General features: G+C 39.1%; 2 protein-coding genes across 4 annotated transcripts in view; one reads left to right on the top strand and one right to left on the bottom strand.

Annotated features, from left to right (window-relative positions):
- LOC119895087 (glycerophosphodiester phosphodiesterase domain-containing protein 5-like) overlaps window positions 1-20954 on the bottom strand; it is a 28530-nt gene extending 7576 nt beyond the window's left edge. The window contains exons 1-14 of one of the 3 annotated variants that reach the window (XM_038707914.1): window positions 20834-20954; window positions 13242-13410; window positions 12745-12911; window positions 11653-11957; window positions 11280-11484; window positions 10909-11012; window positions 8783-8876; window positions 6816-6875; window positions 6397-6495; window positions 6221-6314; window positions 5437-5582; window positions 4525-4607; window positions 3412-3562; window positions 2397-2621 (exon numbers count right to left, since the gene is read on the bottom strand). In XM_038707914.1, coding sequence (XP_038563842.1) covers window positions 2397-2621; window positions 3412-3562; window positions 4525-4607; window positions 5437-5582; window positions 6221-6314; window positions 6397-6495; window positions 6816-6875; window positions 8783-8876; window positions 10909-11012; window positions 11280-11453 — 1230 coding nt within the window. In that variant the 5' untranslated portion in view covers window positions 11454-11484; window positions 11653-11957; window positions 12745-12911; window positions 13242-13410; window positions 20834-20954. Of the gene's footprint in view, window positions 1-2396; window positions 2622-3411; window positions 3563-4524; window positions 4608-5436; window positions 5583-6220; window positions 6315-6396; window positions 6496-6815; window positions 6876-8782; window positions 8877-10908; window positions 11013-11279; window positions 11485-11648; window positions 11958-12744; window positions 12912-13241; window positions 13411-20833 lie in introns of all 3 variants that reach the window. The other 2 variants (XM_038707915.1, XM_038707913.1) reach the window with 2 other exon arrangements.
- On the top strand, window positions 20226-24938 carry LOC119895089 (aquaporin-11-like). The gene is made up of 3 exons (XM_038707916.1): window positions 20226-21416; window positions 23138-23254; window positions 23801-24938. Exons 1-3 carry the CDS (start codon window positions 20825-20827, stop codon window positions 23905-23907), a joined length of 816 nt encoding a protein of 271 aa, XP_038563844.1. The 5' UTR covers window positions 20226-20824; the 3' UTR covers window positions 23908-24938.
- Window positions 24939-26857: the final 1919 nt, after the last annotated feature.

The following is a 26857-nucleotide window of genomic DNA, read 5'->3' as shown; positions in this document are numbered from 1 at the left end:
TTGTACAAAAAGAACAAAGATATAACAGTTTTTTTTTTTATTGTGCAGTTGAACTGAATATTTTTTTTCCATCCAAATGGTTTGAAGAGTCTCTGAAAAACAAATGCTTGAATTTAATGGTAATACATGAGGGGCTCCAAACTGGGGCTAGCTTCATACAGGCCCCTGGAGCCAGAAATGTATGCTGAGTCTTACTTTGCACATTACATTCACATTGCAGCAAACAGATAAATTATGACACACGTTACCTTCGGTGCAGTCAACACTTTATCAAAGTTAAGTAAGGGCTACCAATTGTTCCTATCCTCCGTCTCAACAAGCCACCCACAAACTTGTCTGCTGATACCTTTGCTGCCTTCTTCACAGGCAAAGTGGAGGCTATAACTAGCCAATCCTCCGAAATATCAAACTCAACCATTGTAGCAGTCCTACTACTTCCTCTGCCCTCCCAGGTCAGTGGTTCTTCACTCTCCTCGTTTACTCCTCTCACAGAGAGCGAAGTATCAGAACTCTTGACCCGTAGCCGTCCAACTACATGCCCACTGGACCCGATTCCTACGAATCTCCTCCAAGCCATATCTCCTACTGTGGTCCCGACAATTACTCATGATAAATACTTCTCTGGCTTCAGGAACTTTCCCGACCACTTTCAAAAGGGCTCGGGTCACACCCTTGCTCAAAAAGCCCTCACTTGACCCAACTCAAGTTGAGAACTATCGACCAGTTTCTCTTCTTCCATTTTTATACAAAACTATTGAACGGGCAGTATTCAAACAGGTCTCAGAATGGAATGACCTCCTAGATCCTAGCTCCTAGAGTGCCCACTCTACTGAAACAGCTCTTCTGTCTGTAATAGAAGCCCTAAGGTCAGCTAAAGCTGCAACCCAATCCTCTGTTCTTATCCTGCTTAACCTATCAGCAGCCTTTGATGCAGTCAACCACAGGATCCTGCTATCCGCTCTCTCAGCAATGGGCATCTCGAGTAAAGCATTCCTGTGGTTCGAATCCTACCTCTCGGGGCGTTCCTACAATGTTTTGTGGCAATTATCCTCCTCCCACTGCTTCTCCACAGGGGTGCCCCAAGGCTCAGTGCTTGGGCCCCTTCTCAATTTACACCATCTCACTGGGGCCCGATTTGCTCGAACGGCTTCTTACCACTGCTATGCAGACGATACGCAACTCTACGTGTCCTTCCCGCCAGGCGATCCCTCCGTCTCGGCGCGGATCACGGATTGTCTCTGACATATCTGCATGGATGAAGGCTTGCCATCTTCAATTAAACCTCTCTAAGACTGAACTCTTGGTCATTCCAGCCAAGCAATCTATCCACCATAACATCACACTACAAATTGACTCCTCAACCATCACTCCAACCAAGGTGGTGAGAAACTTGGGTGTCATGATTGATGACCAGCTGTCCTTTTCAGACCATGTTGCTGCCGTCTCTTGGTCGTGCCGCTTTTCTCTATACAACATAAGGAAAATCAGGCCCTACCTCACTCAGTACGCCACCCAGCTTCTGGTACAGGCCATGGTTATCTCTCGCCTCGACTATTGCAATACCCTAGACCTAGTAGGTCTTCCAGCTTGTGCAGTGAAACCCTTACAAATGGTTCAGAATGCAGCAGCACGTCTTGTTTTTGATCAGCCCAAAAAGACTCATGTCACTCCATTACTCAATGACCTCCACTGGCTCCCCGTGGCCTCCAGAATCAAATTCAAGTCACTAATGCTTCCATACAGAGTGACTACTGGGTCTGCACCCATCGACCTAAACTCCATAATACAAACTTACGTTCCTTCTTGGCTGCTCTGCTCCTCCAACGAATGCCGCCTGGCTCTGCCATCCCTTCACACAAAGCGATCCCAGTCCCGGCTATTCTCATCTGTGACACCACGATGGTGGAACGAGCTACCAGACGCCATCAGAGCAGTGGCGTCCCTTTCTAACGTCAAGAAGCTCATCTCTTCCCAGAACACTTCCTCCTATAACACCTCTAACTCCTAACATGCACGTCCTGTGCTCTTCTTCTATCCCCTACAATGATCTTGTATTGATTGCACTTTTTTTGTTTTGATTGCACTTTGTTAACTCTTCCTTCCTTCCCTAGGTATTTACCTCATTGATGTGATATGCACTATGAGCTCTTACTAGTACTTATTACTGCTCTTACTAGTATGTATTGTCAGTTGTAGATCTGTATTTGATGCTCTGTTGATGCTTGTATGTTGTTCCTCAAATGTAAGTCGCTTTGGATAAAAGCATCTGCCAAATGAGTAAATGTTTATCTTAAGTTGTTCTTCTGCTGCTGGAGCTCAGTTTAATTTAGTTATCGTAACCTGAGTTGACCTCTTTCCTGAATAAAAATTCTACCCAACCAAAACCAAAGCCTCACCTTCGAGGAGTGGATGGACGACTCGTTCTGGACGACCTCCAGCGTGCGATGGATCCAGGTATCTCTGTAAGGGTGTCCTCTGGGTGGACGGTAGAGGTCAAAGATCACCAGTTTGTCTTTCTGAGCTGCCAGCTGGAGGAAGGCCTGCAGGCTGCAGATGGACTGTTTTTCTGCCCGTAGTCTGTCCTCTGCTCCCAGAGAGCCGGCTGTACCGAAAGGATTGTGCTGGAAGGGACAACCATCAATACCTAATTAATTATGTGACATAACATGCTGCCCAATATGTTCAAGTGCCAGCTGATTTTGTAGAACTGCTGTTGGGATGTCATCTGTACACAGCTGCCAATGTGTTGATAACCAATTCTTTCCTCTTTGATTAACTACCTCAATTGTAAATGTAAATGCTCTGTACTTGTATAGCCACCACTCAAAGCGCTTTTACACTACATCTGCATTCACTAGTCACACACATTCATACACTGAGCCCAAGTGCTCAAACGGAAACTAACATTCACACACATTCATATTCACATTCATACACTGGCGGAACAGCCGCCAGGGGCAATTCGGGGTTCAGTATCTTGCCCAAGGACACTTCGACATGCAAGGGGAGCCAGGGCCTCCTGAGCCACAGCCGCCATTGTGCTATTCAAAAATCAGAAACGGGTTTTTTGCTAAGTAGGTTTTCAAATACAAGAAATTTGCCTTTGTGCTGTGCTGCATGACAATCAAAACATACAAACGTAAGAGAAAATGCAAGCACCTCAAAAGTCATCTAAAGAGATTATAAATAGATAATAGAAATTTACTAGAAAATCTATAGTATGAAGAGCTGTGCAGGGAAAGACAATGAAAAGTACAAATCTTTGAATAAGTAATGTGCAAATATTCATAGTATAAATAATATGTGCAGAAGTGTGAGAAAACCACCATGGCGGAGCAGACAAAATAAACAGTGCATTAAGTACTATAGTAAATTTTGTACCTCTCCCTAAACTAACTGTATGTGACTCACAGACAGGAACCAGGCTCCGGCATTCAGGTTCTCCAGATCTGCCCAGGTGAACATGGCAGCCGGGGTGTCAGTCCGGTTGGGGAAAACCTGGTGGATGTTGGTGGTCCGTCGCAGGGAATGGTCATGCATCAGGAAGGGAACCCCATCATAGCTACAACCATTACATGACAAAAGCATTGTGTAGCAACACTAGTGTGGCTAATATGTCAGATAGATCTAAATATCAATAATATCTAAACCAAGGCTCAGTTTAGAAAGGCATGACGGTTGATTAGTCAGGACTGAAATATCTCAAAAACAATTGGATGGATAACCATGACATGATATGACACCCTGACTTTTCCTCTAGTGCCACCACGAGGTCAACATTTTTGGCATTCAGTGAAATGTCTAGGTGAATTGCCATGACACTTTGTAGTATGGCTAATTGAAATCGCGGGAGAAGTGTATGTCAAAGTACCTTTTAAAATTAAATATTGTTGTGCTGCAAAGATGTCCAGGCCTACACAATATATTCTACAGACTTAAGAACCATCTTCGTTTGGTACAGATCGTCACAAAGATCACACCATAATCATTAATGAAATTGATTTAATAAGTATGTAAAAATAATTCCCTCTAATATCGCAAATCATATCACAATATCAGTCAAAATAATCACAATTTGATATTTTTTCTAAATCATCCCTACTTCCTAGTACATTCATCTTGCCCTCAGCATGTAGTGTAGTTAACTTTTGTGATCACCTGACTTTTCCCTTATAGCACCAACATCAGGTAAAATTTTTCAAGAATAACATTCCCCTCAGCTAATTATCAAATGTTAGCATGTTAACATGCTCATACAATGTGGAACATAACATCAGCATGATAACACTGTCACTGTAACACAAAGCTAGTAACATGAATTTGCATTCATCTTAAATATGTGCAGTTTTTTTTATTAAACATTTTTATTATAAACAATCCAGTGAAAATGTTGAATTTGATTCACAGCTGGTCAGAGAGTCTAGACAACCAGTTTAGTATAGCATCATTGACAACATGTGATTTTTACTAAAAGGCCAATAAAGCCTCATGTATAACCATGTTTGTAGTCAGCTGCTGACTGACCTGATGGTGACATCAGTCTCCAGACCTTCACTTCCTGCTTCCACGGCCTTCTCAAACGACATCATTGTGTTTTCTGGAGCAAGCTGCAAATGGAGTTACACGCAATGTTAATCAGGTCTATCAGGACATCATTATTCAGTGGGAGCAGCAACTTACAGCTTGTAGTCAGTACAAGTAGGAAGAAATATGCATGTTGCTCTTGCACTTAGGAATGTAAACATTTTATTGCTGGCCTCCAAACTACTGGGACAGGAAGGATGAGCTGGTATACAAACACCAGACGGAATCACGGTAACCCACACAATATTTAGTATTGCACTGCTTCACATGATAACTTGTCATGTATCCATACTCCAGAGTAAATCTTAACTAGATCTGGAAACTTTTAGTCAAATGATTTTACTACTGTGGCAGGTCATTTTGTAAAAAGATCATTTTCAAAATAATGAGAAATCAACAAAAAAGATAAAAAAAATAAAATAAAAGTGATTTGTTGAGTAATGACAACGTGTAGACAGAAAATGAAACCGCAACTATTTTAATATTAATCGAAAAATATCCAGTATTCTCTGACTTCAGCTTCTTAAGAGAATATGTTGGGTTTCGTTCGCATTAAAGTAAAACTCGTCACTGTGGTTCTGTGAAGTTGTGAATGGCATTTTCTTTTAGACTAAATCTGAACAATCAATCAAACATCCATCCAATCTGAATAATCATCAGATGGATGATTATAAAAAAAATGTTAGTTGATAATCCTTATTAATTTTTTATTTTTTTTTTATTCAGTTTCTAGAAAAGAAAAGGTTAGCGGTTTCCATTTTCTTTATGTTCTTGATCCAGGTCTGCAGACTGGAGTCTCACACTCGACTGGATCTGGGGACCAGTGCAGCGTAACAATCTGACCAAACTCACCATGGGAGCACCTCTGTGGCTGATGAGAGCCGGTGCGGGGCCCAAGGTCCCCTTCTCTTTGATACAAGGAGAATACAAACCGAGGGGTACCAAGTAGAGGGTGGACAGGAGGGTCATGTACACCCCTATGATCAGGACCTGCCTTACTGAAACGCAAAGAGTAAGAGGTTTGATTAAAAGCATCTGAAGACATTTACGAATATCAATATTCAGTAGTGAAGGCGCTGTTGTGCAGCGTCACACCAACACTGACTCAAATTTCCATCTTCAAGTGGTGGGATGATGCTCTCCAGGATTTTTCTCAAAGCAGAAAATAAAAAAAAATAAAAAAAAGTGAAACATAACAAATGTTTTAAATTCTTACGGAAGAGTTCAGTATTTGGGGAAATATATAATATAGTGTATATATAATTTACTGCTGAACATGGCCAAGAAATAGTCCATAATAAATCCCCATGAAACAGTGATTTTTACACAAAAACAAAATACGATGTGTTACGTAGTGACCTGCTGGGTGGACAGAGCCAGACTTGCTGTTTCTCCCTGTGTACTGTCTTTATGCTACGCTATGCTAACCAGCTGCTGACTGTATATTAACAGACATGTGAGAGTGGTGTCATTATTCTCATCTGACTCTGTAACAAAGCGAATATATCCATTTCTGAAATGTCAAAATATTCTTTTTTTAAGATCCAACATTTTTGTAGTCTAGAGTGTATTGTTTGTTGTTTATTGACTCACCATTTTCACAACATGCAAATCAAATGCATGACAAACACCTCACCTCTGCTGTTCATGCGAAAGAAATGCAAAGCTACCGGCCATGCCAGCGCTGTCATGAGTACGACTCCACCCAAATGTAAATAAGGAGCCGTTACCTGCGTCAGGATACAAAACAAAACCTGGCATCAGGAGTGGAAACCAGACAGAACAAATGAGGGCTGATGGGAGGAGTCTCACCTGGAAGGAAAGTAGTAACGTCTTCCACTCTTTACTCCACAGATCTGACAAGACGGCAGTGGCTACGATGGAGAAAGTCAGGCTCACCAGGATCCCAATCTGACAATGAGACAAAAACCAGACATGTCATCCATTCACACACTATTCACATCATTAACAACATTTTGTAGGTTAATTTGCATCTTCTGCTAGTCTTTTCTTTTTAACTGTGGTCATTTAGCACTTATATAAGCTTTATTTGTTAAAAAAAAAAAAAACCACACTCATTGGAGATAAAGATTACTTTTATATGGAGACAAAATACTGCTCAAGTGTCACTATTGGTGTTTGTGATGAAAATGTATGCAGAGCATAAAAAAGCGGCTGTAATCTCTTAAAGACACAAAACTGAAAAATGCGGAGAGGCAGAGAGGGGTTACCTTGTGACTCCAGTGTAAATAAAGCTTCTGGCCCTCTGACATCAAACACACAGCCAACAGCTGCACAAAGGAGAAAAATCAAACACTTCTGATCTGATAGTTGATGCTGTGATAAACTGTACACAGTCATAATAGACCTTTACAGTGCAGCACATCAAGAGATGCTGCAGGCCTGTTTCTTGTTTAAAGGAATGGTTCTACATCTGGGGAGTTAAGATGAGGGCATTGATACCACTTCTCAGTCTATGTGCAAGTATTGAGTTATTAGAGGCTATTAGCTTAGCTTAGCATTTTGAAGGAATATTCCTAAGAGGACCTAGGTTGGTAAATGGCAATAGGTATAGGTCATACACATCTCACACTTGGGTTCACTTGCAGACAAACAGAATGAGCTCTGTTTATGATAGATCATACTGGCTTCTCCTCCATGCGTGCACGACGACAGCTGGGTAGATCCGGACAAGAGATATGGTGCTGTTCTTCAGTCTTAGATGTTTACCAGCTGACTGTCTCCTCTTAAAATATATTACATGTGATCTCCTAATTCCAACATGACTTAGTTAAGCTTTAGAGTTCAAGGAGATGGTTACACATATTTAGGCCAGTAGAGAATACACTTGTAGGGGGTAGGTGATAGACCCCTTAGGGACAGTGAAGGGATAAATACCGTGGACCAAGAAGGGATCTTCTTCTGGCACTACATGGTGTTAATAATAATCATCTTTATTTATAGAGCAACTTTAAAACCACCATTACAAAGTGCTTAACATGGAGCAGTAAAAACATAAAAGCAGGTGAAACATTTTTAAAAAACTAAGTCATTTCAAATTATACTTCAAATAAAATCATGTAAAATCAGGGAATGCTCTTCGATAAAAATATGTTTTAACAAGGGATTTAAAAGAGTTCACCGATTCAGCTGACCTAATTTCCTCAAGTACATTGTTCCAGAGCCTCGGTGCAATAACTGCAAAGGCTCTGTTCCCTCTCAATATCAACCAGGTCTCAAACAAATACAAGCCCCTAAGCTGAGGATCAAGTTACGAGCTGGTGTGTAGGGTACTAGTAGGTCAGCAATAGACCAAGACCATGTAAAGCCTTAAATGTAATCAGTAAAATCTTAAAAATCAATTCTAAAAATATACTGGGAGCCAATCGTGTTATCACTCTGTACCGTTGTTGCCATTTTGTACTTCTGCGCAGTGTCTTCTCTGATGGACTTGTAGCCTCATGATGATCAGATAATATATTAAGACTCTTGAATGTCACTGGTCACAACTTAAATAAAAACACTCAGTGGCCACTTTATTAGATACACCTGTACAATCTAATGTAACCCAACACAACTGTTCTGCCATAAAGTCAACTTTTATGATGCCTATAATGTTCAGGTTTTGTTGACCCCGTCCATAGATGTTAGTGTTTTACTCGTAAAGTTAGTGATAGTGAGTTGTACTGGACTGCATCATATTTAGAGAAGTTTTTTCTGCCCCCCCTCGTTTATGTAAATAGAGAGGACATAAAAGTTAGAAACACCTATCGATATACTGTACGATTTATGTTGTACTCCAGTACAAAATAAATATTAAACATAAATGAATTTACACATTTTCTACAATGTCAACAAAAACTTTATAAAAAGGTAAAATTTATGGAAGAGTTGCATCAGATTTTATATTTGTACCTAATAAAGTGGCGACTGTGCGTAGTTAGAGCTCGTAACCCTCCATAAAACCTGTTTGTTTTAATTTCTGTTTGTGTCCGTTATTAAACAGACGAGATGCAACATGTTAATCAGTAATGTACAGTTGAGTTGGAGTGAAGAGCTCATTCAGATATCAGCTGTCTTTAAATGTGAGTATTTACGTTTCATAGAAGCATTACTGTAGACAGTTCAGTAATATGAAATCAAACTGGATGATACCGACAAAACAACAGTTAAACCCTCAGTGTTGTTTGTGCCTCACCATGAGTACAGTGATGTAGGTGAAGAAGCATGCGGCGATGACCAGCAGCACCACAGACCAAGGAAACCAGAAGCCCATGTTGCCAAAGTTAAACCTGCACACTCGAGTGTAAAAACAGAAAGACTGTTAGTGACTGAAACCAGGATGCAACAATAAACCAAGTCGATATACAGTCTGAAATCCAGTATGTGCAGCAACACAAACAGCGCTCAAGTTTCAAATTAAAGTAGTGAGTTTTAAAGAGACGTTTCACTGGTCATCACAACTTGTTTAATAAAGAGAACATCGACAACAAAATCATCCCTGTTATCTCAATGTTAACAATCTCATATTTGAGTGACAGCAGGCTCCATGCTAACATTGTAGCATCACTGTTGGGTGCATAAGGTATCTAATCTTGCAGGTAAACATGGCAACAACACCGCTAAAAAGCTTACGGTGAAACAGTGTTAAACTGACTTGAAAGTTTTGAAGCAGGGACGCCAGAGTCCCATCGTATCTCTCCATTATCGCCATCTTATTAAGGTAGAAAATGTCCCCCAAATTATTTATAGAAGTTGCTGAACAAATGAAAACACAGCAGATGAGTTTATTCATTATTTTTACATGGTAGACAACTATATTTTTGTAGATTAAGAGAGCTCATCATGCATTATTGCTATGGCCTTAGAGGAAAAGAGGAATATATCGCTGATTCTACGACACCAATTTAGATTTTTTTATCATCAGGACAGCACATCAGCCAGGTCCTTCCTGGGTTAAACCACCTCAGATGCTAACTAGAATGAGCTCGTTCAATACAAGTGATCTGATCCAGTAAGACAATCCTCCAAAATTTTGGTGTTTCAGTTGTCAGTATACTGCAAATGATATACTGATATAAAAGCATTTCATTGCTGTATTGTGAACAATATTTTTTTCCTCGTTCACAGCCTTACTACAGTCACCAGCAAGTGATCAATAATATCTAATGTATCACATGACTGCTGCTCACTATTGGTTTGCTTCTATTGAGTTTTAGTTAGTTGTTACTTTACTGTAAGTCACTTCAGATCCCCCCCATGATGCCAAGGCCCATCTGGCGTTGAGGTCATTAAACAAAAGACTCCTTCAGGCCCATGAACTACAATTTAGGATAAATCACAGGCTACATTTCACCCCTGTGAAGCAGAACAGAATGAACTCGGGCCGTCAAAGTTTTGCAATAAGTTCAAGATTAAAGGCAGCACATACTTTTGCTGTTTATTAGAAAGTGTACACTTTCACAAATTTTGGGAATATGTACTTAAAGAAATCAGTGGCCTATTAGGTCAAGCATTTCTCCCTCATTTTGTATTCTTGGTATAGATAATCTTCCAAATCCTTCTTCTAACCAGTTACCACTTCTTAAAACTCTGCTCCTCTGTGCTGGGAGATGTATTTTACTAATGTGGGTGTCAGTTGAACCCCCTAGTATTGCACAGTGGATACTATATATAGTTTTCAGTTTCACACAGTCTGGAGTCCAAAGCCAACCCATCTTTGTGGGTTGGCTTTGAGGAAAATAGATGCTCTATAGCACACACACACACTGTTTGTCTGTGCATTCCTGATTTGCATTGTATGTTACTGTACCTGTATTGTGTATTGTATTTTCATTTGCTAAGATCTGTCACGACCTGTAAACCTGTCCATGTTCAATAAAACAAAAATAAAATTAAAAAAAAAAATAGACTCCTCCTATCGGATTTCTTTTTAAGGTACATTGCAGAACTTCTTTATGGCTGTAGCAGGGACAAACAAGCAATGGCCCCACCAAGAGCTCCAGATTTACTGTGTGTTAACTAGTTAATTTGAAAGTGTGTTCAGGAATAAATACCCCTACACAATAAACTATGATGAGGCCTTAAGGTGGGGCTTGCTTTATTACCTGATTTTAAAGGGTGTCCTTGTGACAAAATCTAGTTTTAAGACCATAATTAGCTCAGTTTGGGGCTTCTACATCCGTGTTGCATATGAAAGGATTAATGGGTAATCTACAGCAGCCATGGCTACACCTATGTTTGTGTGTGCAGTGATTATGTAAACTAGGCTGCAGGTGCCCTTATGTCTGAACTATAAACTTCTAGAAGTATTACTCAACCCACCAGTCAAAGTCATTGTAGTCGTTCTTTGCTTGTCCCCAGAAGTAGAGAAACACCAGCGTTAAGCAGAAAGCTGCCACAAGCAGAGCAAAGCTGACACCTTCCAACTGTCGGCAGCAGAAACAAAACATGAACTTTAATGTATTAGTAGTATTTTTGTATTACCCCGTTTCCATGGAAGATAAAAGAATGATCCTGATCTCTCTCCCCCCCCCCCCCGCCAAACCCAGATCATGCATCTCCAAGGGCTTACATCCTGTAAACAGTTTGATTTTTTTATTTTGCACTAAAATGTAACCAAACAGCCCCATATAAAGAGACGAAAGAGGACAACAACTGGACCATCGCACTTCTTGTGTTGGTGGTCGTCTGACCTTGTTGCAGCAGCAGTCTCCTGGCTGAGTGCAGCTCCTCTCGTAGCGTCTCCACTGGCAGCCGTACAGACCAGCCAGACACGACACCAAAGGCTGGTGCTCATGGCGCCGCAGCAGTTTAGCACGAAGACCATGCAGCCGGCCAAACTGCAGCTGGGACATTGTGGACGCCATGGATCACATGCACTTTAACACACCTTCCATCCTGCTCTCACACACACACGAAACACATCAGTCCTACATAGACATTTTGTAACATTACGATACTTTAATAGAGAATAAAAGTTATAAGTAAGTTTATTTGCTTGAATTATGGCAGCTTCATATATTTCTGTGCAGACTTGAAACATGACTACAAAAATTACATACCTACATTATCGTTGAATCTTGTATTCCTTACAATAACCAGCTTCAGTTACCAAGTCTCAGCAGGAAATTTGGGGTTAACCAAGACAAAACTCTTAGTTATTGTAGACTACAGTTTGTTTTTGTTCTTTTATGAAGGATATGACTAGAATTATCCCCCTGGCCGTTCTGTTGCAATTCCCAGGAAGGTACCGTTTCAGATTTGTCCAGACCGTCAGCTTACAGCTCTTGTGCAACTCGGGTGTGTTTCAGGTCATTATCTTTGCTGGAGATCAAAGGACAGTTCAGCTATCATCCTTCAGTGATAGACTCCTGTGTGGATTAAAGATACACTTTTATTATGATGCAGTTACAAATGTTTTTCCCCCCCATACATAGTATACTGAAATAAAGTATATGCAGACAGTTTAAAGCATTAATCATAATGGACAGTTTCTAGCATCTGTAACCTATTGGAGTTTGTACTTTTGTTGTCACAGAAAAAAAAAAAAAAAAAAAAAACTTGTTTACATAAACATTCTGTAATAACACATTAAAAGACATGACACAATGTATAACAGGACTGTTTACCGTCTGACAAAAATAAAGCTGTCAGTTGTGTCACTATTTGCAATGTAGGTGCTCATAGATTTAATAAAAAAATTTGCCAAAGTCTATTTGATAATCTAACAGTTCAACGTTGCTTTGCTTATCGGCATCAACAGAACAGACTTTAAGAAAAACACCCGGCCGTTATGCTGGTAAATGCCACATACATATGACTGTCAAACGTTTTGTCTTATTAAAATAAGAACGTGCAGTTCTTGTTTACACCTTCATATGTGTGTTGTATGTGGGCCGAATTATTGTATGTAGCCTGATCATTCATGGAAACCGTTAATCATGTATGTTCAGCGATCCGCCTTGGCATGTGAGCATAATAACCCCAAACTGATAGATTTTTCTAATTCAGTCTGGTGCTACAATTTACACATAAGAAACAACGGGACTTCTGCAGCGGGTCATCACCCAGACCACATCGATGCCACAAAGCAGGTTCCGTATCTCTGATGTGACCGCATATTATTCTAATAATTACATGTAGCCTTAATTATCCTACCTCCAGGTAAGCCTCCAGGTCGGTTCTGCCTCCTGAGGAAGAGCAGAGAAGACGCCGCAGTGCGCAGTTCTTCCTCTGTTACCCGATGTAGATGCAGGTAGCCACGGAGGATGAGGTGTCAAGCTAACCAAAGTTACTTACACGAGTACCGGAAGCAAAATGTTTTGCTTCAACAACAAAAAACACACACACACACACACACACACACACACACACACACACACCACAGCACCAAAATACAGATTTTCAATACACTAATATTTATTTAAAAATTATGGAAAAGCATAGATAGACATAAGTGTCGTGAAATTTAATAATAGGCCTATTATTAATGTTTACTACAACTATGATTCAATAGGCCTATGCCAAATAATTGCAACGTTTCATCGGGGAAACCTAAATGCAACAAAATGGTCTTATTTTGAAAATTCTCACGGAAATGAATAGGTTGTATGTTCTGTCTAGAGTTATATGTTCTTTGTCGATGCCCTATTTACCTTCTGGATCACCAACTGCCACCTGTTGCCACAGTGACGCAAACACCGTTACATCAGGTGAGTCCAGGTGAACATTTTCAACTTCCACTTTATCATCATCATGGAAATTCGGTTTGTAGGATTGAACACAGACAGGTCACGAAACACACTGATGACAATGAGCAGCAACCTATAATTAAACAAGTAAATGAAATTACATACATACATACATATCTCGCTAGAATCACAGATCAAGCCAAACATCACTGTTAGATGTCAAATAAGACCAGCAAAGGGGTAAAAGATGAAACTGTAGTACATTTATGTTATGATCCAAGTTGAGTGGGCAAATATTGTATTTTCTATAACACCGTACATCCGATAATAGCCTAGAGAGAGCAACCAAATGCTGAGTGGCTTTCTTAGAAATAAAACAAAAATACACATGTATAACACCTACATGGAAATAAATATCACTGTGCTTCCATCTCAACCTTTCACTTGCCTTTTAAAAAGAAATACAGGTGAAACTCGAAAAATTAATCAGTTCATTTATTTCAGTAAATCAACTTAAAGAGGTGAAACTATTATATAGACTCATTACATGCAAAGTGAGATATTTCAAGCCTTTATTTGATATAATTTCAATGATTATGGCTTACAGCTTATGAAAACCCTGACCTGAACCCCATAGAGAATCTATGGGGCATTGCCAAGAGAAAGATGAAAGACATGAGACCGAACAATGCAGAAGAGCTGAAGGCTGCTATTGAAGCATCCTGGTCTTCCATAACACCTCAGCAGTGCCACAGGCTGATGGCATCCATGCCACGCCACAGTGAGGCAGTAATTCATGCAAAAGGGGCCCAAACCAAGTACTGAGTACATATGCATGATTATACTTTTCAGAGGGCTGACATTTCTGTATTTAAAATCCTTTTGATTTCATGAAATCATTTTCTGAGATTTTGAATTTGGGGTTTTCATAAGCTGTATGCAACAATCATTGAAATTATATCAAAGGCTTGAAATAGCTCACTTTGCATGTAATGAGTATTAGTTTCACCTTTTAAGTTGAATTACTGAAATAAATGAACTTTTGCACGATGTGCTAATTTTTCAAGTTTCACCTGTATACAGGCCCCACTTGAAGTTATTTTTGGAAAGAACACAAAATGCAGTTAATCATCTAGAATAGATGAATTTTGGGGACATGTTCACAGTGCATGTACAAGCGTACCTTCATCTCCACTTTTTCTTTCCCAAGCACATTTAAACTGTTTTATTCCCTCCATATTACATATACAACAGTGTTGCGTAATATTTAGATGCTTCACCAAGGACCTCAAGAGTTTGACTAACACATCTGCCAACTATGGGGAAATAGAAATCAAATGACTTAAAGTTCATAAACAGTATAAATCTCCTTAAGAATTCCCTTTTCTGTCCATTCCTTCCAAATAAAAGGCTGTTTATCAATGTTTAGCTTAGCTACTGCAGGCTATGTTACATTTGTATATATGACTTTGTGGACAGGCAGCGAAACAGAGGGAGAGCAGCTGAGGCAGATTGCTCTATGCTGACGCATGGAGGAGCTCTCCCAGGAGGCAATGACCTGTGTGTGCAAAATGCCTCAGGCTAAACACACAAGTTCTAGGAGCCTTAAACCTCCATTTTCAACTGGCTGCTGCAGTTATCCGAGTCCTTATATCAAATCTCCTAAAAACACTTGGAGGGGATTTTTAAATGGAGAGAATATTTCTGGGCCAGCTTGAAAGAAAGTTCTTGGACAGAATTTTGTTAAGGCAAATCCTCTGATTTATCCAAAAAAAAAAATAATTTATATATTTATATAGAGGAAAAATTAAAAACCTTATTACAGTGGACAAACTTATCAAATGCAGATGTTTCTGTGCACTAGGGCTCACTGAACTGTTTGGAAAGTATGAAAATTATGTGAATAAAATGCTACAGCCTTTAAAGTCACTTGATCTCAACCCAGTTTCACCTATGGAAGTTTTTGGACCAACGTGTCAGACAACGCTCTCCACCTTCATCTCCATAACACCAAAGGATTTAATTTAAACTTTGAAATCTATAGTGATGTCTGTTACTATCTGATGCATAGCCAGACATAATTTATATAAGTTTATTTTTCTTTCCATCTGCTGTACCCACTGTCTTAATCTCAATGAGATGATCTGATAAAATAAAAGGTTGTATGTATACATAAGGGACTATTTGTAGTTGGCTTGTAATACTAAACGAATCCTCACCCAAACATACAAACAAAACAGCAGCAAATGGTAAACTGGAATTTGGAGAAAAAAAAAAGCATCTAACAGTTACACATAAAACCAACTTGATCTTCATGTGCCAGACAAGTAATTCCATTTTTCCAACCTATTTGCAAGGATTTTAACATTTGGAATTTTGGTTAATTAAAATTGATAACTATAACAAAATGACCATTAATAGATAGTGGGTTGAATTTGGACTACCATGTGGCAGAGGTTGTCAAAATATTCATTCTTATGCAATATTAAAAGAAACCAGTATGTGTATATATCCAAGCACTTATTTACAAAGTAAACAAAACAAACACAAAATGAAACTAAAATGCACTAAGCTAAAGCAAAGAGAACAAAGATCTGCATGTCTGCTGCGAGTGAGTGAGTGAGTGAGTGAGTGAGTGAAGCAGAGCTGAAGGAGAGCTACACTGAACAAAATTATAAAAAACACATTTGTTTTTGCTCCCCCTTCATCATGAGCTGAACTCAAAGTTCCAAGACTTTCTCTATGTACACAAAAGGTCTATTTCTCTCAAATGTTCACAAATCTGTCACTGTGTTAGTGAGCACTTCTCCTTTGCCGAGATAATCCATCCACGTCACAGGTGTGGCATATCAAGGTGCTGATCAGACAGTAATCAATTAAGTGTCTGAGGTCACAGGTCATTAACCAGTCGAGGCTGCAGCTGCAGGTTGAGGTCACGCAGATGTGTCACCTCAACCTACAGCCCCAGAACCGTTGGAAACTGACTCGCATGACAAACGTTTGGCAATCCTAACTAACAATTCTGTGTGTAGCAGCAGGGGGACTTGCCAAAATTCTTGCAAATGTTAACAATACTTCACAAACAGGAAATATCTTTCAGACTTGTGAATAAAGCTATGATTGCCAAGTTGTGAACAGTGATGGATGAATAGGTACAGCTAAACACAACAATAAGTTATGAAGGTTGTGCTGCAAATGTGGGCATTTGCATTTTAAGTTTGCAGTTCAAGTTACAGTTCTGCCATTTCATTTGGTGATGGAGGAAAACTCAGATCTCTCAAAAACTTGGCAAAATTAGCTTTGGTTTGATCAGATAGCTTTTTTAATCTTCAGGGGTGTTTAATTGGCCCCTGCACAACAACAAATGAGACATATGTCAGACAGGCCACAGCAGACAACATGTAAAAAAAAAAAAAAGACATACTGACACAACAGTCGTAACACTAACTCACAAACACACATATCCCAAGAGGACAGTTATATAGCTCAGTAACCCGACTAGCCACTTAATTAAAATACAATAAATGTTACACAATCTATTAATTAAAAGAATGACCATAAGTGATGTACCTGCAATTGGGACCTCTGTAAGAACCAAGAAATATGAAATAAATCCTTAAACTTGCCTTAAAGACTCCTGTTATTAGTTTGAATTACCTTGTTGAAATGTGCCAAAGTGCTTTACATAAAGGAAACATAAAAATACATTTTAATACAATTGAACAGAGTTAAATAAAAAAATAAAAAACAGGGGTAAAAGTTTAAGTGCAGTGTATGATATTAATCAAATGCTGCTTCTCCACGTTTTGTTTCGACTCATAATAGAAAGCAGAACTGCTCCTCTGGATGGGTCATAACATAGAAGATCAGAAATGTAAATTGACCCTAAACCATTAATCACAAGGAGCTTTATTGCCAAGTAGTGTTTTACACCTACAAGAAATTGCCTTTGGTGTTAAGGTGCCACACGCAGACAAACAAATACAGTTGACATAAATAAAAGAGATAGAGAACAATGCTACAACTATTTGCAGAGAAATAACAATGCAGCAGATATTAACATGTGCATTACTCCGGTTTGTGTTGTGCAGAAGTATTGCAACGGAAGAGGATATTGTCTACACAAATATATAAATTGACGATGTACAAAATAAATAAAACAACGATTAACAATTAACAAATATGTCCAATGTGCCAGGTTTGTGCATGGTATGAAATTAAGTAAATTTTAAGTACTTAATAAACCAACAGGTTTAGGTGGCCTGTAGATATTTAGAAATATTGCTCAAGATAAGGAATTCAGCTGAAGAAGCAGCTGACTGGAAATGAGGGTGACCTGGATGGGGTTTGGGGGGGTAATGAAGAATCCTTGAAGGTGGTTGTGAGGTTGTTTGATCCTATAATGAAAAGGTTTCTTCAGGTGGAGTCAAAGTGGTTCTCCTTCAAGGTTTCTGCCGCGCTGCTATGTTTTCTTCAAGTTTCAATTCCACTTTTCTCGTCTTTGTCAGAAGGAAACAGGAACTAAAATAGGTTACAGCAATAGAACAGCAGCAATTTCACTCCTCTCGTTAATGCAAAGAGCATCAGCCTTAAAAAGATGTCTGCGGTCCCATAAAAATAGCTGAAATTGTCAAAAAAGTGCACTGAATACATGCAGTTGAAAGCCAGGTGTTCAGCGCCAACAATCTTACAGCCTCACAGAGCCACTTCAGACATGGTAGCAGCTCTGAGACTGCACTTAATCACAGCAGTGCTTTGAGCTAAATGCTAACACCAGCATGCTGCTCACAATGTCAACATAACATATGGATGTTTAGAAAGTATGTTTACCATAGTCACTTTCTTAGTTTAGCATGTTAGCATTTGCTAATTTGCACTAAACACAAAATACAATTGAGGCCGTTTTGCAGTTACTTGATCATAAAAAAAGTATTAGACAAAATACAAACTTTTTCCTGATAGTGGCACTAGGGAAAAAAGTCAAGTTATGATTCATCCTCTGTGGATCATGAACATCTGTGTCATGGCAAACCATCCAACAGTTGTTTTGATATTTCAGTTTGGACCAAAGCAGAGAACTGACTGGCCTATTTTACCAGATGTACTTGTAATATCCATGTAATTGGAAAAAATAAAAATCAAATATCTAATCCCAATCCAATGGCTGATGTTTTGATATCCAGATCGACAGACAGTGACATACTGGCTCTGTATTGTTCTCACAGCAACAAACGCACAAGTAGATCATGGCACACAGAGACACTTGTGATTATTTAAATAAACTTCAGGTTATCATAATTGATGTCAAATCCCTTGCAGTCTAAAGATGGAGGGTGTCCTATGTTTTAAAGCCATTTGAGGCAAATTTGGGATTTGCATGACAAGTCATCAGCAGACACATGGTATTGTCTTGTTTTAGAAGCTTTTGCCTTCAGTTTCATCTTTAGTCAGTAAAATACAGGATGACTGCAATAGAAAAAAGAATAAAAACTTGTGGTTGCCTCATCTGTGTGTTTAGGTCCTTAGGTAATTGTCCTCATGCAGTGTTTGGATGTGAACACAAACTAAGTCAGAAGCCTCATCGTTTTATTTTAAATCTAATCTGCTTAAGTACAGAACCAACACAGCAAAGAACTGAACTAAAAGCTGCTTGTGTGCACACTGGGCCTCCTGCTGATGTCAAACTGCAACTTCAGTGAACAGCAGCAGGACTTTTCTTACCCTGCACTGAGCCTCTGGGCCCAGTCACTCCCAGGATGAGTGTACCCACCCCACCAAACAGCAACAGGCATCAAGCACTTCACAATAAACTACAGCCTTTCCTGTTTCAACCTCCAAAATAAAGCCTGGTTACCAACATGTTGCAAGGAATTTGAGCATTATTGCCTGAATGAAGAGAAGACCCAAAGAAATATTTTCACCATTTTGGGAAAATATGCTTATTTGCCTTTTTGCTGACAGATAAAATGAGAAGATCCAGCCACTCATGTCTGTCTGTTAGAAGCGAACCTACAGCCAGAAGACAGCTTAGCATAAAGAGTGGAAATGGATTAAACAGCTAGACTGGCACACAGAACGGATGGACATCTCAAAACCTGGTCAAATAAAAACCAAAAGTGGTGAATGGAATTTAATGTGTTGTGCTCATTGTGTTGAAAAATGATGATATGCAACAACATCACTTCTTTATGTTACTCTGGATAATACAGAAAAACACAATGTCGATAGTTTCAGAGGGACTATTGTCTTTTTTTGTGCTTTGTTTTGGGGTGGAGGCAGATCCCAGAGATGGATCTCTTAATGGATAAGTCTCACATTTTTCTATACTTTTCTTACAAATCATGAGAAGAAACCACCAATTTCTTAGTATATAAACTTAATACTTTAAAAACTTCCCTACTCTGTATGTGGCTCTCAGCCACAAAACCCATTTGTTCCTAATGAAGACGTAAAACATTAAATACAGCTCACACATGTGTTTAAAAAAAAAAAAAAGGCTCAGTAGTTTACTAAAAACAGCTCTGCACTGTAGTTTTACTTGAACTGGAGTCAAAGGTGCATTTGTTGGGGACTATTTTTAGTTAAACCTAATATGGATGCACATCTCTCAGCAAATGTAAGAATCACATATTAAGTAAAGTCATAGTATTTTTTTATTTTACATTTGAAAATGTATTAAAAGGAAACCTGCAGGAGCCCGTTTGAATGGGCCTGATAACATTAATAGCAAGTATTGTTATAATTTACAGGGGCTAAGCAAAGGTTTGTCAGTAGAGAAGATGCTGGATTGTCAGCCAGTTCAAGCACAGTTGATGCACATCCAGCCTCAGTACGGTCACAGACCCAGTACAGGTGTAGTTAGCAGGTCACACAGACCCAGGTGAAATACATCCAGTCTTAGCCAGTACGAGCACCACCAGAGATGTACAAGTAGCTCAGATCCTAATAGAACACCACAAAATAAGCCAGCAGATTGGCCCCCAGTTAGTACAGACTTTATGGAGGACTGAGTTGGTGCACAGAGGTCCTTTCAAACCAGGATTGGATTGTTCTTACTAAAAGACATGTCTCAAAGAAGTTACCATTCAGGCTTATTACAGAAACAGACTCTTAAAAAGGGAGGAGGATTGTAGTGAGAGCATCGCAGTTTCAGGTGCAGCAATGGCAAATTGTTTACATGGCTCAAGAGTCAGGTAGGAGGGCCCCATAAATTGCTTAGGGCCCCAGGGCGGTCAGGACCGGCTCTGCAAGTGATCATTTCCAGGAAGTGTAAATTTCGTTTTTAGAAAAACAAACAAAAAAACCCCCCACCAACCTGCAAATAGCTTTTTAAGCCTCCTACAACAACAGTTGCTCCGTGGAGCGATTCATGTTTGCTCTTTTATTTTGAAGGCTTAACCGCCTCATTTCCTGCTCCACAGCGGGCGGTTTTACGCAGCAGCAGCCGCGTGGATCAATTGGACTTTGAGGTCGAAACGGAGGAAAGTTAAAAAGACAGGGGCATTAAAGTTTCCCCATCACGAGGAACTGTTTATACTGCCGGAGAAATGACTGACCTGTATGTCTCCTTGTCGGTGTTGGGCGCTGCGGTTCTCCTCAGCGAGGCGACCCGCCGGACAGCAGCGCGTCTTTCCCCCGGAGCTTATTGGATTTACCTGCTGGAAGCTGCATCCACCTTCCAGCTCTGCTGCTGCACTCACGAACTCAAGCTGCTGGGCGAAACGGCCCGACTGGGGCTGCCCGTGAGCCTGACCCTCACCTACACCATGACGGTTATCAACATAATAACTTTCCGAGGAGCGACGTGTAACCCCAGCGGCGCTCTGGAGGGGGTTTGCCGCGGGACCAGCAGCGTCCGGGCAGCCGTCGTCCTAATAGCCTGCCAGTTCGGCGCTGCGGTCGCCGCGCAGTTTTTCGCCACCTCCGTATGGTCGCTGGGACTTTCCGACGTCCACAGCAGGCACCAGAGGTTCGGGTTCAGATGCTTCGACCCCCTCGGTGGGACTCTGCTGGAGGCAGCGGTCGTGGAGCTGGGCTGCGCTTTCGTGGTCCAAGCTGCCGCCATGCACGTCCACAAACTGGACGAAAAACTTCGTGCTCACTTCATCGCTGCGGTGATCACTGCAGTGATTTATGCAGGTGTGTTAATTAACCGGGGGTTCAATTCAACACAGGCGGAAACTACAATATTTCATTCAATCATACCCCAAATGTTCCCAAACAACCAAACTGATCCAATAAAATAAAAAATACAGTAAAATAAATCAATAAAAAAATACAATAAAAATGTAAACTATTAATATAATAAATTTAAAAAATGTAATACAATTAAATAAAATCAATAAAAAATACAATACAATTTAAAATGCTATAAAACAATACATTTGAAAAAAATAAAATAGTACAAGTAATGGAAACAGTAGACTATAGAAATAGACATACTGTTCACCTGATATGACTTTGAACAACACATGCTACAAGTCAGTACCCTCATTATTTATTTAATTTAACATCTACTGTGCTGAAATACAGGACAAACACAGTAAAAATACACTGTCCAACTACAACATTCAATGGATGGATGATTTGACATATAGATGGACAGATAGTCAGTGACTGTGTCAGTACTGGTTCTGTGTTGTACTCAAACACAAGTATTTCACTGCACACAGAAAGCCTTATGATGATTTATTTAAGCTTCAAGTCATACTTTTTAATATTTATTGTAAAATCCTTTTTTCAGTCTAAAGATAGAGGGTTTGCTTGACAAGTTATCAGCAGACATTTGGTATCGTCTTGACTGTTTTTGGAAGCTTTTGCCTTCAGTTTCGTCTTCAGTCAGTAAAACACAGGATGACTGTATGGCGGTGAAAAAAACGTTGTGGTTGCCTCATCTGTGTGTGTAGGATAATTGTCCTCCTGCACTGTCATGAAATTGGAGGATTATGAATAAAACAAATCCCGCCCTGTACACCCCATATGGATGTGAACACAAGCTGCAAGTCATCACCTTAGTATTTAATTTAAAACCTACAGTGCTGAAGAACAGAACCAACACGGAAGATAATGTGTCACTTTCCAAATACTTTCAGAACTAAATCCAATATGGAATAAAATATAAATTAAAAAAGACAATAAAATACAGTGAAAATTACAATAATCAAAATAAAATAAAAAAAGACATTAAAATACATGAAAAAAATACAGTAATCAAAATAAAATTAAAAAAGACATTAAAATACAGGGAAAATATAATTTAAAAAAATGCAATATAATAAAGTAAAGAATATAATAAAAGAAGGGGGGGGGGGGGGGGGGACAATAATCTAAATAATGTAACTAATAGGGCTACAAGTAGCAATTATTTTCAAAATAACGATCACAAGTTCAAAGAGTCAAGGGTGACTTCTTTAAATGGCTTGTTTTGTCCGAAAATATTTACTCTCGTAAGGAAACCAGCAAATATTCACATTTGAGAAGCTGGAACCAGTGGACTTTCAGAATTTTGTTTGGGCTTAAAACACTGCTTCAACGCTTAATCAATTATGGAGATTTAATCATTGCAGGTATTACTCATTATACAAAATACTAGTACAAGTACATTTACTAAAATACTAAGTACATTCACTCATCTCCCCTCTTTTTTATTTTCTACACTAAAAAGTCTTTACAATGTCAGCTGTTCATACTAAACTTGAGGTAAACGAGATAAAAGTAATTCCTGTCAGCTAAAACAGCTTGTTTCAGACAGAGGATGAACTAAGGGGCGGCACAAAGGGCCTGTGTTAGATTAATAAGTGTTGTTTGTTTTTTAACTGTGAAACATGCGACTTGACCCATGTTTCTCTCCCTCTGTGCAGGTGGAAGTATTTCAGGAGCTGTTTTTAACCCTGTCCTGGCCTTCTCCGTCCAGTTCCCCTGCAGCGGCCACACCTACCTGGAGTACTGCTTTGTTTACTGGCTGGGACCGGTCTTAGGTAAGGTAGAAGTGTTGGATTTTGTCACCTTTGGCCAGAGCCAGGTTGGCTGTTTCCTCCTGTTTCCAGATATGAAATATGTGACAAAGAGTTATAGTTAAAAATGGTATGCTAACAGAAGCCAGTTTGTGGGTGCTAAGCCCAATAACGATGGACTGTGACGAGGTCCATCACTATTTAGCTCTGTTCTGAGTCTTGTAAAAAATATTTTAACCAGTAACACCCAAAATAAATCTGAAAATATGAATGTGCTGCATGTAAAGTGATTTTAGCGCTAATAGGAAATAGAAGAGTTTGATTATCGTGATCATACTGTAGTATTCTGTGATATTTTTGGACACAATAAGCACAAAATGTAAGTGTTTCACATGAGACACCTCTGCAATGCTCAAAGGCTAGCAGTGTTAGGTTGAATGGTTGTCCTCTACATTTGTCATTTTTTGCTATTTTTAATGATTCATAACTAAACTACGATTGTAATAGCCTTATTGGCTCCCATACGTCCACCAAAGTAACCATCTGAGTCTTCCCCTCATGTGTCCCCAGGCGTGGCGAGCTGCATCCTGCTGTTTGAGAAGATCATCCCTTTCCTCTCTGGAAAGAGCACCCTTGGGCTGGAGGTCCCTGCTGCCCAGAAACAGAAGACACAGTAGTAGTGATCTGAGGACAAGCCAAGTTTGTCTCTATTTTAGTTTTTAATTTTTTATTCCATATAACTCTTACCAGTGGATGTGTCTGCGTGGGTAATACCAGTTTACCTTTCCAGCCTTTTATCAGATGAAGACATACACAGCAAGTCCAATTATGATTTGTGTCATTGCCTGGATGGTGCACCTTAATTATCGATAGCCTATGCTGTCGTTTAACTGCAGGTTTACCTCACCTGCACAAGTCCCATTGTTATCAGTAAACATGACATGACACAGCAGACACACACATAGTGTACTAATGTGCTGCTGGATGCATTACAGTGAACAGCACTTTTTCCAAACATGAGTTAACTATGCAGCTAATTATCCGTTCATTAACTTTGTCAATACATTACAATGTTAATGGTTAAAACTGTATTTCACTTAGGTCACTGTGATGCTGATTGAGTTTTCTTCTTAAGTTCAGATGACCAAAGCTCTTATTGTCTGTTGTGTCTTTATAGTTTCCTGCATATATCATGTCTGACTGTGTCAGTCAAGCTAATAATTTACTGTTTATCTCCAATATGGGCAAAGAGTGAAAAGTATACTTGTGTAATATTTGCTATTATAGTTTTGGGAACATTGCTTCTTTTCTAATGTTTTTCTCTGTCAAAAACTCCATTTCTTTGTGAACCAATGACAAATAAATGTTTAATAATTCACATCTTGGCCAGTACATCCTTGTAAAAGAGATTAAAATCTCAATGGATTTCTTTCCTGGTAAAATAAAGGTTAAATACATAAATACATTATACCTCTAGACTTCCATACTAGAGTCTGGATGATGATAAGGGATTTTATTTCTGAGAGTTATACTTGTATGATTATTTTAAGTAAGAATGTAAAATAAACATCAACTTTTCTCTTACATGTCAGCAAAGTAGACAGAGTATATTTTCTGTACATCTGTTTTTGTATAGTGTAATTTAAATGCATTTGTAATATCTTGTGTGAAATATTTTGATTAAAAACATGTTTTTGAAAAAGCTGCACATCTATGTTTGTCATTTGTCTATGTTTCTTTCGACTGCTGAAATGTGGTACAGATACCCATGGTCCCGAGAGGATAATCTTTTTATAATAACTTCGGTTACCTGCCCTTTCATCTAGAGCCACCATCCAAATTGTACAGTTATGGGCCAAAATACGGGCACCCCTGCATGTCTGTCACATAATGCACAACTTCTCCCAGAAAACTGTTGCAATTATAAATGCTTTGGTATTCTCCATCCATCCATTTAGTTGGAACTTGACCGAGGTTTCTCTTTTGTTCACATCCAGGGAGATTAGCTACAGCACCATGAGCTGTAAACTTCTTCACAATGTTGCGCACAGTGGATACAGGAACATTAAGATCTCTGGAGATGGACTTGCAGCCTTGAGATTGTTCATGCTTTGGTTCTCAAATCCTCAGAAAACTCTTTTCTCTTCTTATTTTTGTTCATGCTCAGTGTGGTACACACAAACCTTTCTCCATTTTAACTGGTTGAAAGTGTGATTTCTACATTGCCAGCACCTGTAAATTGCTACAAGTGAGTTTAATTGCAAATTAAAGGAGCATCACCTGCTTGAACTACAATTATTTTTGAAGATTTTGAAAAGGTGCCAATGATTTTGTCCAGTCCATTTTTGGAGTTGTGTGTGAAATGTCTCAGATTGGGCATTTTTTGTAATTGCGACAATTGTCTGGGAGAAGTTGTGCATTATGTGACAGACATGCATTTATTACACATTTAATACTGCTTTTTTCGTTTTCCAAATCTTTTGAGCTCTTTCACCGCCCACAATTTATTTACATTTTTTCTAAATGTGAGCTGCTCCTTCATTTCCTTTGCTCATTACGCTGTGGAAGAATAGGCGCACTGCAAAATCCTGCTTTGAATTAGTTTGTAGTATAGATTTGGGACAGTGTTAATCTTGTATTTTTTAACCAACAATGGTGATGTATGACATTGAAATAGGCTATATCAGACTTTGGGCAATATTTGTTTGTAGGTTTGTTGTTGCTTTTTAATTTTCATGAGATTTGTTGACAATTAAAATGTTTCTTATTATTGCTTTTAATAGCCCATAGTTTTCCTTTGTATGAAACATTTTTCTTAAAATCTTAACACTTCTTTTTAACAAAACCACAAAAAATTAATCAAAAGTGAATAATTTGTAGTCCTCAAGGAGGTTTGGATAATGCCAAAAATAAAAAGCCCATACAATCCTGTCCACCTTCACTGCGCCTGGTACTTTGCCCTGCATGGTATCTGTTGTGTAAGTGACCTTTGTGCCCTCTCCTCCCCCCTTGTCACGCTGTCTGACTCAGCCAAATACCAAATAAGACCTCCCCTGTTTACTCCACAGCAAGGAGAACATTCAACACAGTTCACACCTGTTCTCCAAATGTGGTAACTAATTCAGTCTAACATGCTGCTATGAGGCTAAAATATTCCTGTTTATTCTCGTTTGCGTTGTTTGAAAGCAGTTTGAGGATTGACTGATTGGATTTTAATCCTGGATTAATTTATTTTGAGTGACAGTGGGCACTCTTTTTTTGAAACAAGGGCAAAATGAGTAGAGTGGAAACCTTGATCGGCATTCGATTGGCTCAGTGCTATTTGTGTGATTGCGGTTAAATGCACCAGTTCATTTGCTTCATTTTGTACTTGTACAAACATTTTGTTGTATATTCTGTTGTATATTTTCTCATGTGTAAGTATAGGTAGCTTTTAATTATGAAAATGTAATTGTAGTACACCAACCGCTCATAGTAATGTCTCAGTAACCCGCATGTTCTCACCTAAAATCATCATTATATCGACACTTTCATTGTAAACCAAGAAAGCGAGCCATTTGTATTTGAAAATGACTTGCCAGGGGTTTACCTCATCTGTGACATGATCAAGCTAACGGTCTACTGTCC

Source organism: Micropterus salmoides, unplaced genomic scaffold (assembly GCF_014851395.1).
Source record: "Micropterus salmoides isolate LMB-PRFRI ecotype aquatic unplaced genomic scaffold, ASM1485139v1 Ms_hic_scaffold_9, whole genome shotgun sequence".
Taxonomy (NCBI): Eukaryota; Metazoa; Chordata; class Actinopteri; order Centrarchiformes; family Centrarchidae; genus Micropterus; species Micropterus salmoides.
This window is presented reverse-complemented; position numbering and strand designations above follow the sequence as displayed.

What these genes read in the sequence shown, in the direction of transcription:
- LOC119895089 (XM_038707916.1), top strand. Translation starts at nt 20,825, where the DNA reads ATGACTGACCTGTATGTCTCCTTGTCGGTGTTGGGCGCTGCGGTTCTC. An exon ending in CACTGCAGTGATTTATGCAG is followed by an intron (nt 21,417 to 23,137) that starts GTGTGTTAATTA and finishes CCCTCTGTGCAG; the next exon opens with GTGGAAGTATTTCAGGAGCT. An exon ending in CTGGCTGGGACCGGTCTTAG is followed by an intron (nt 23,255 to 23,800) that starts GTAAGGTAGAAG and finishes ATGTGTCCCCAG; the next exon opens with GCGTGGCGAGCTGCATCCTG.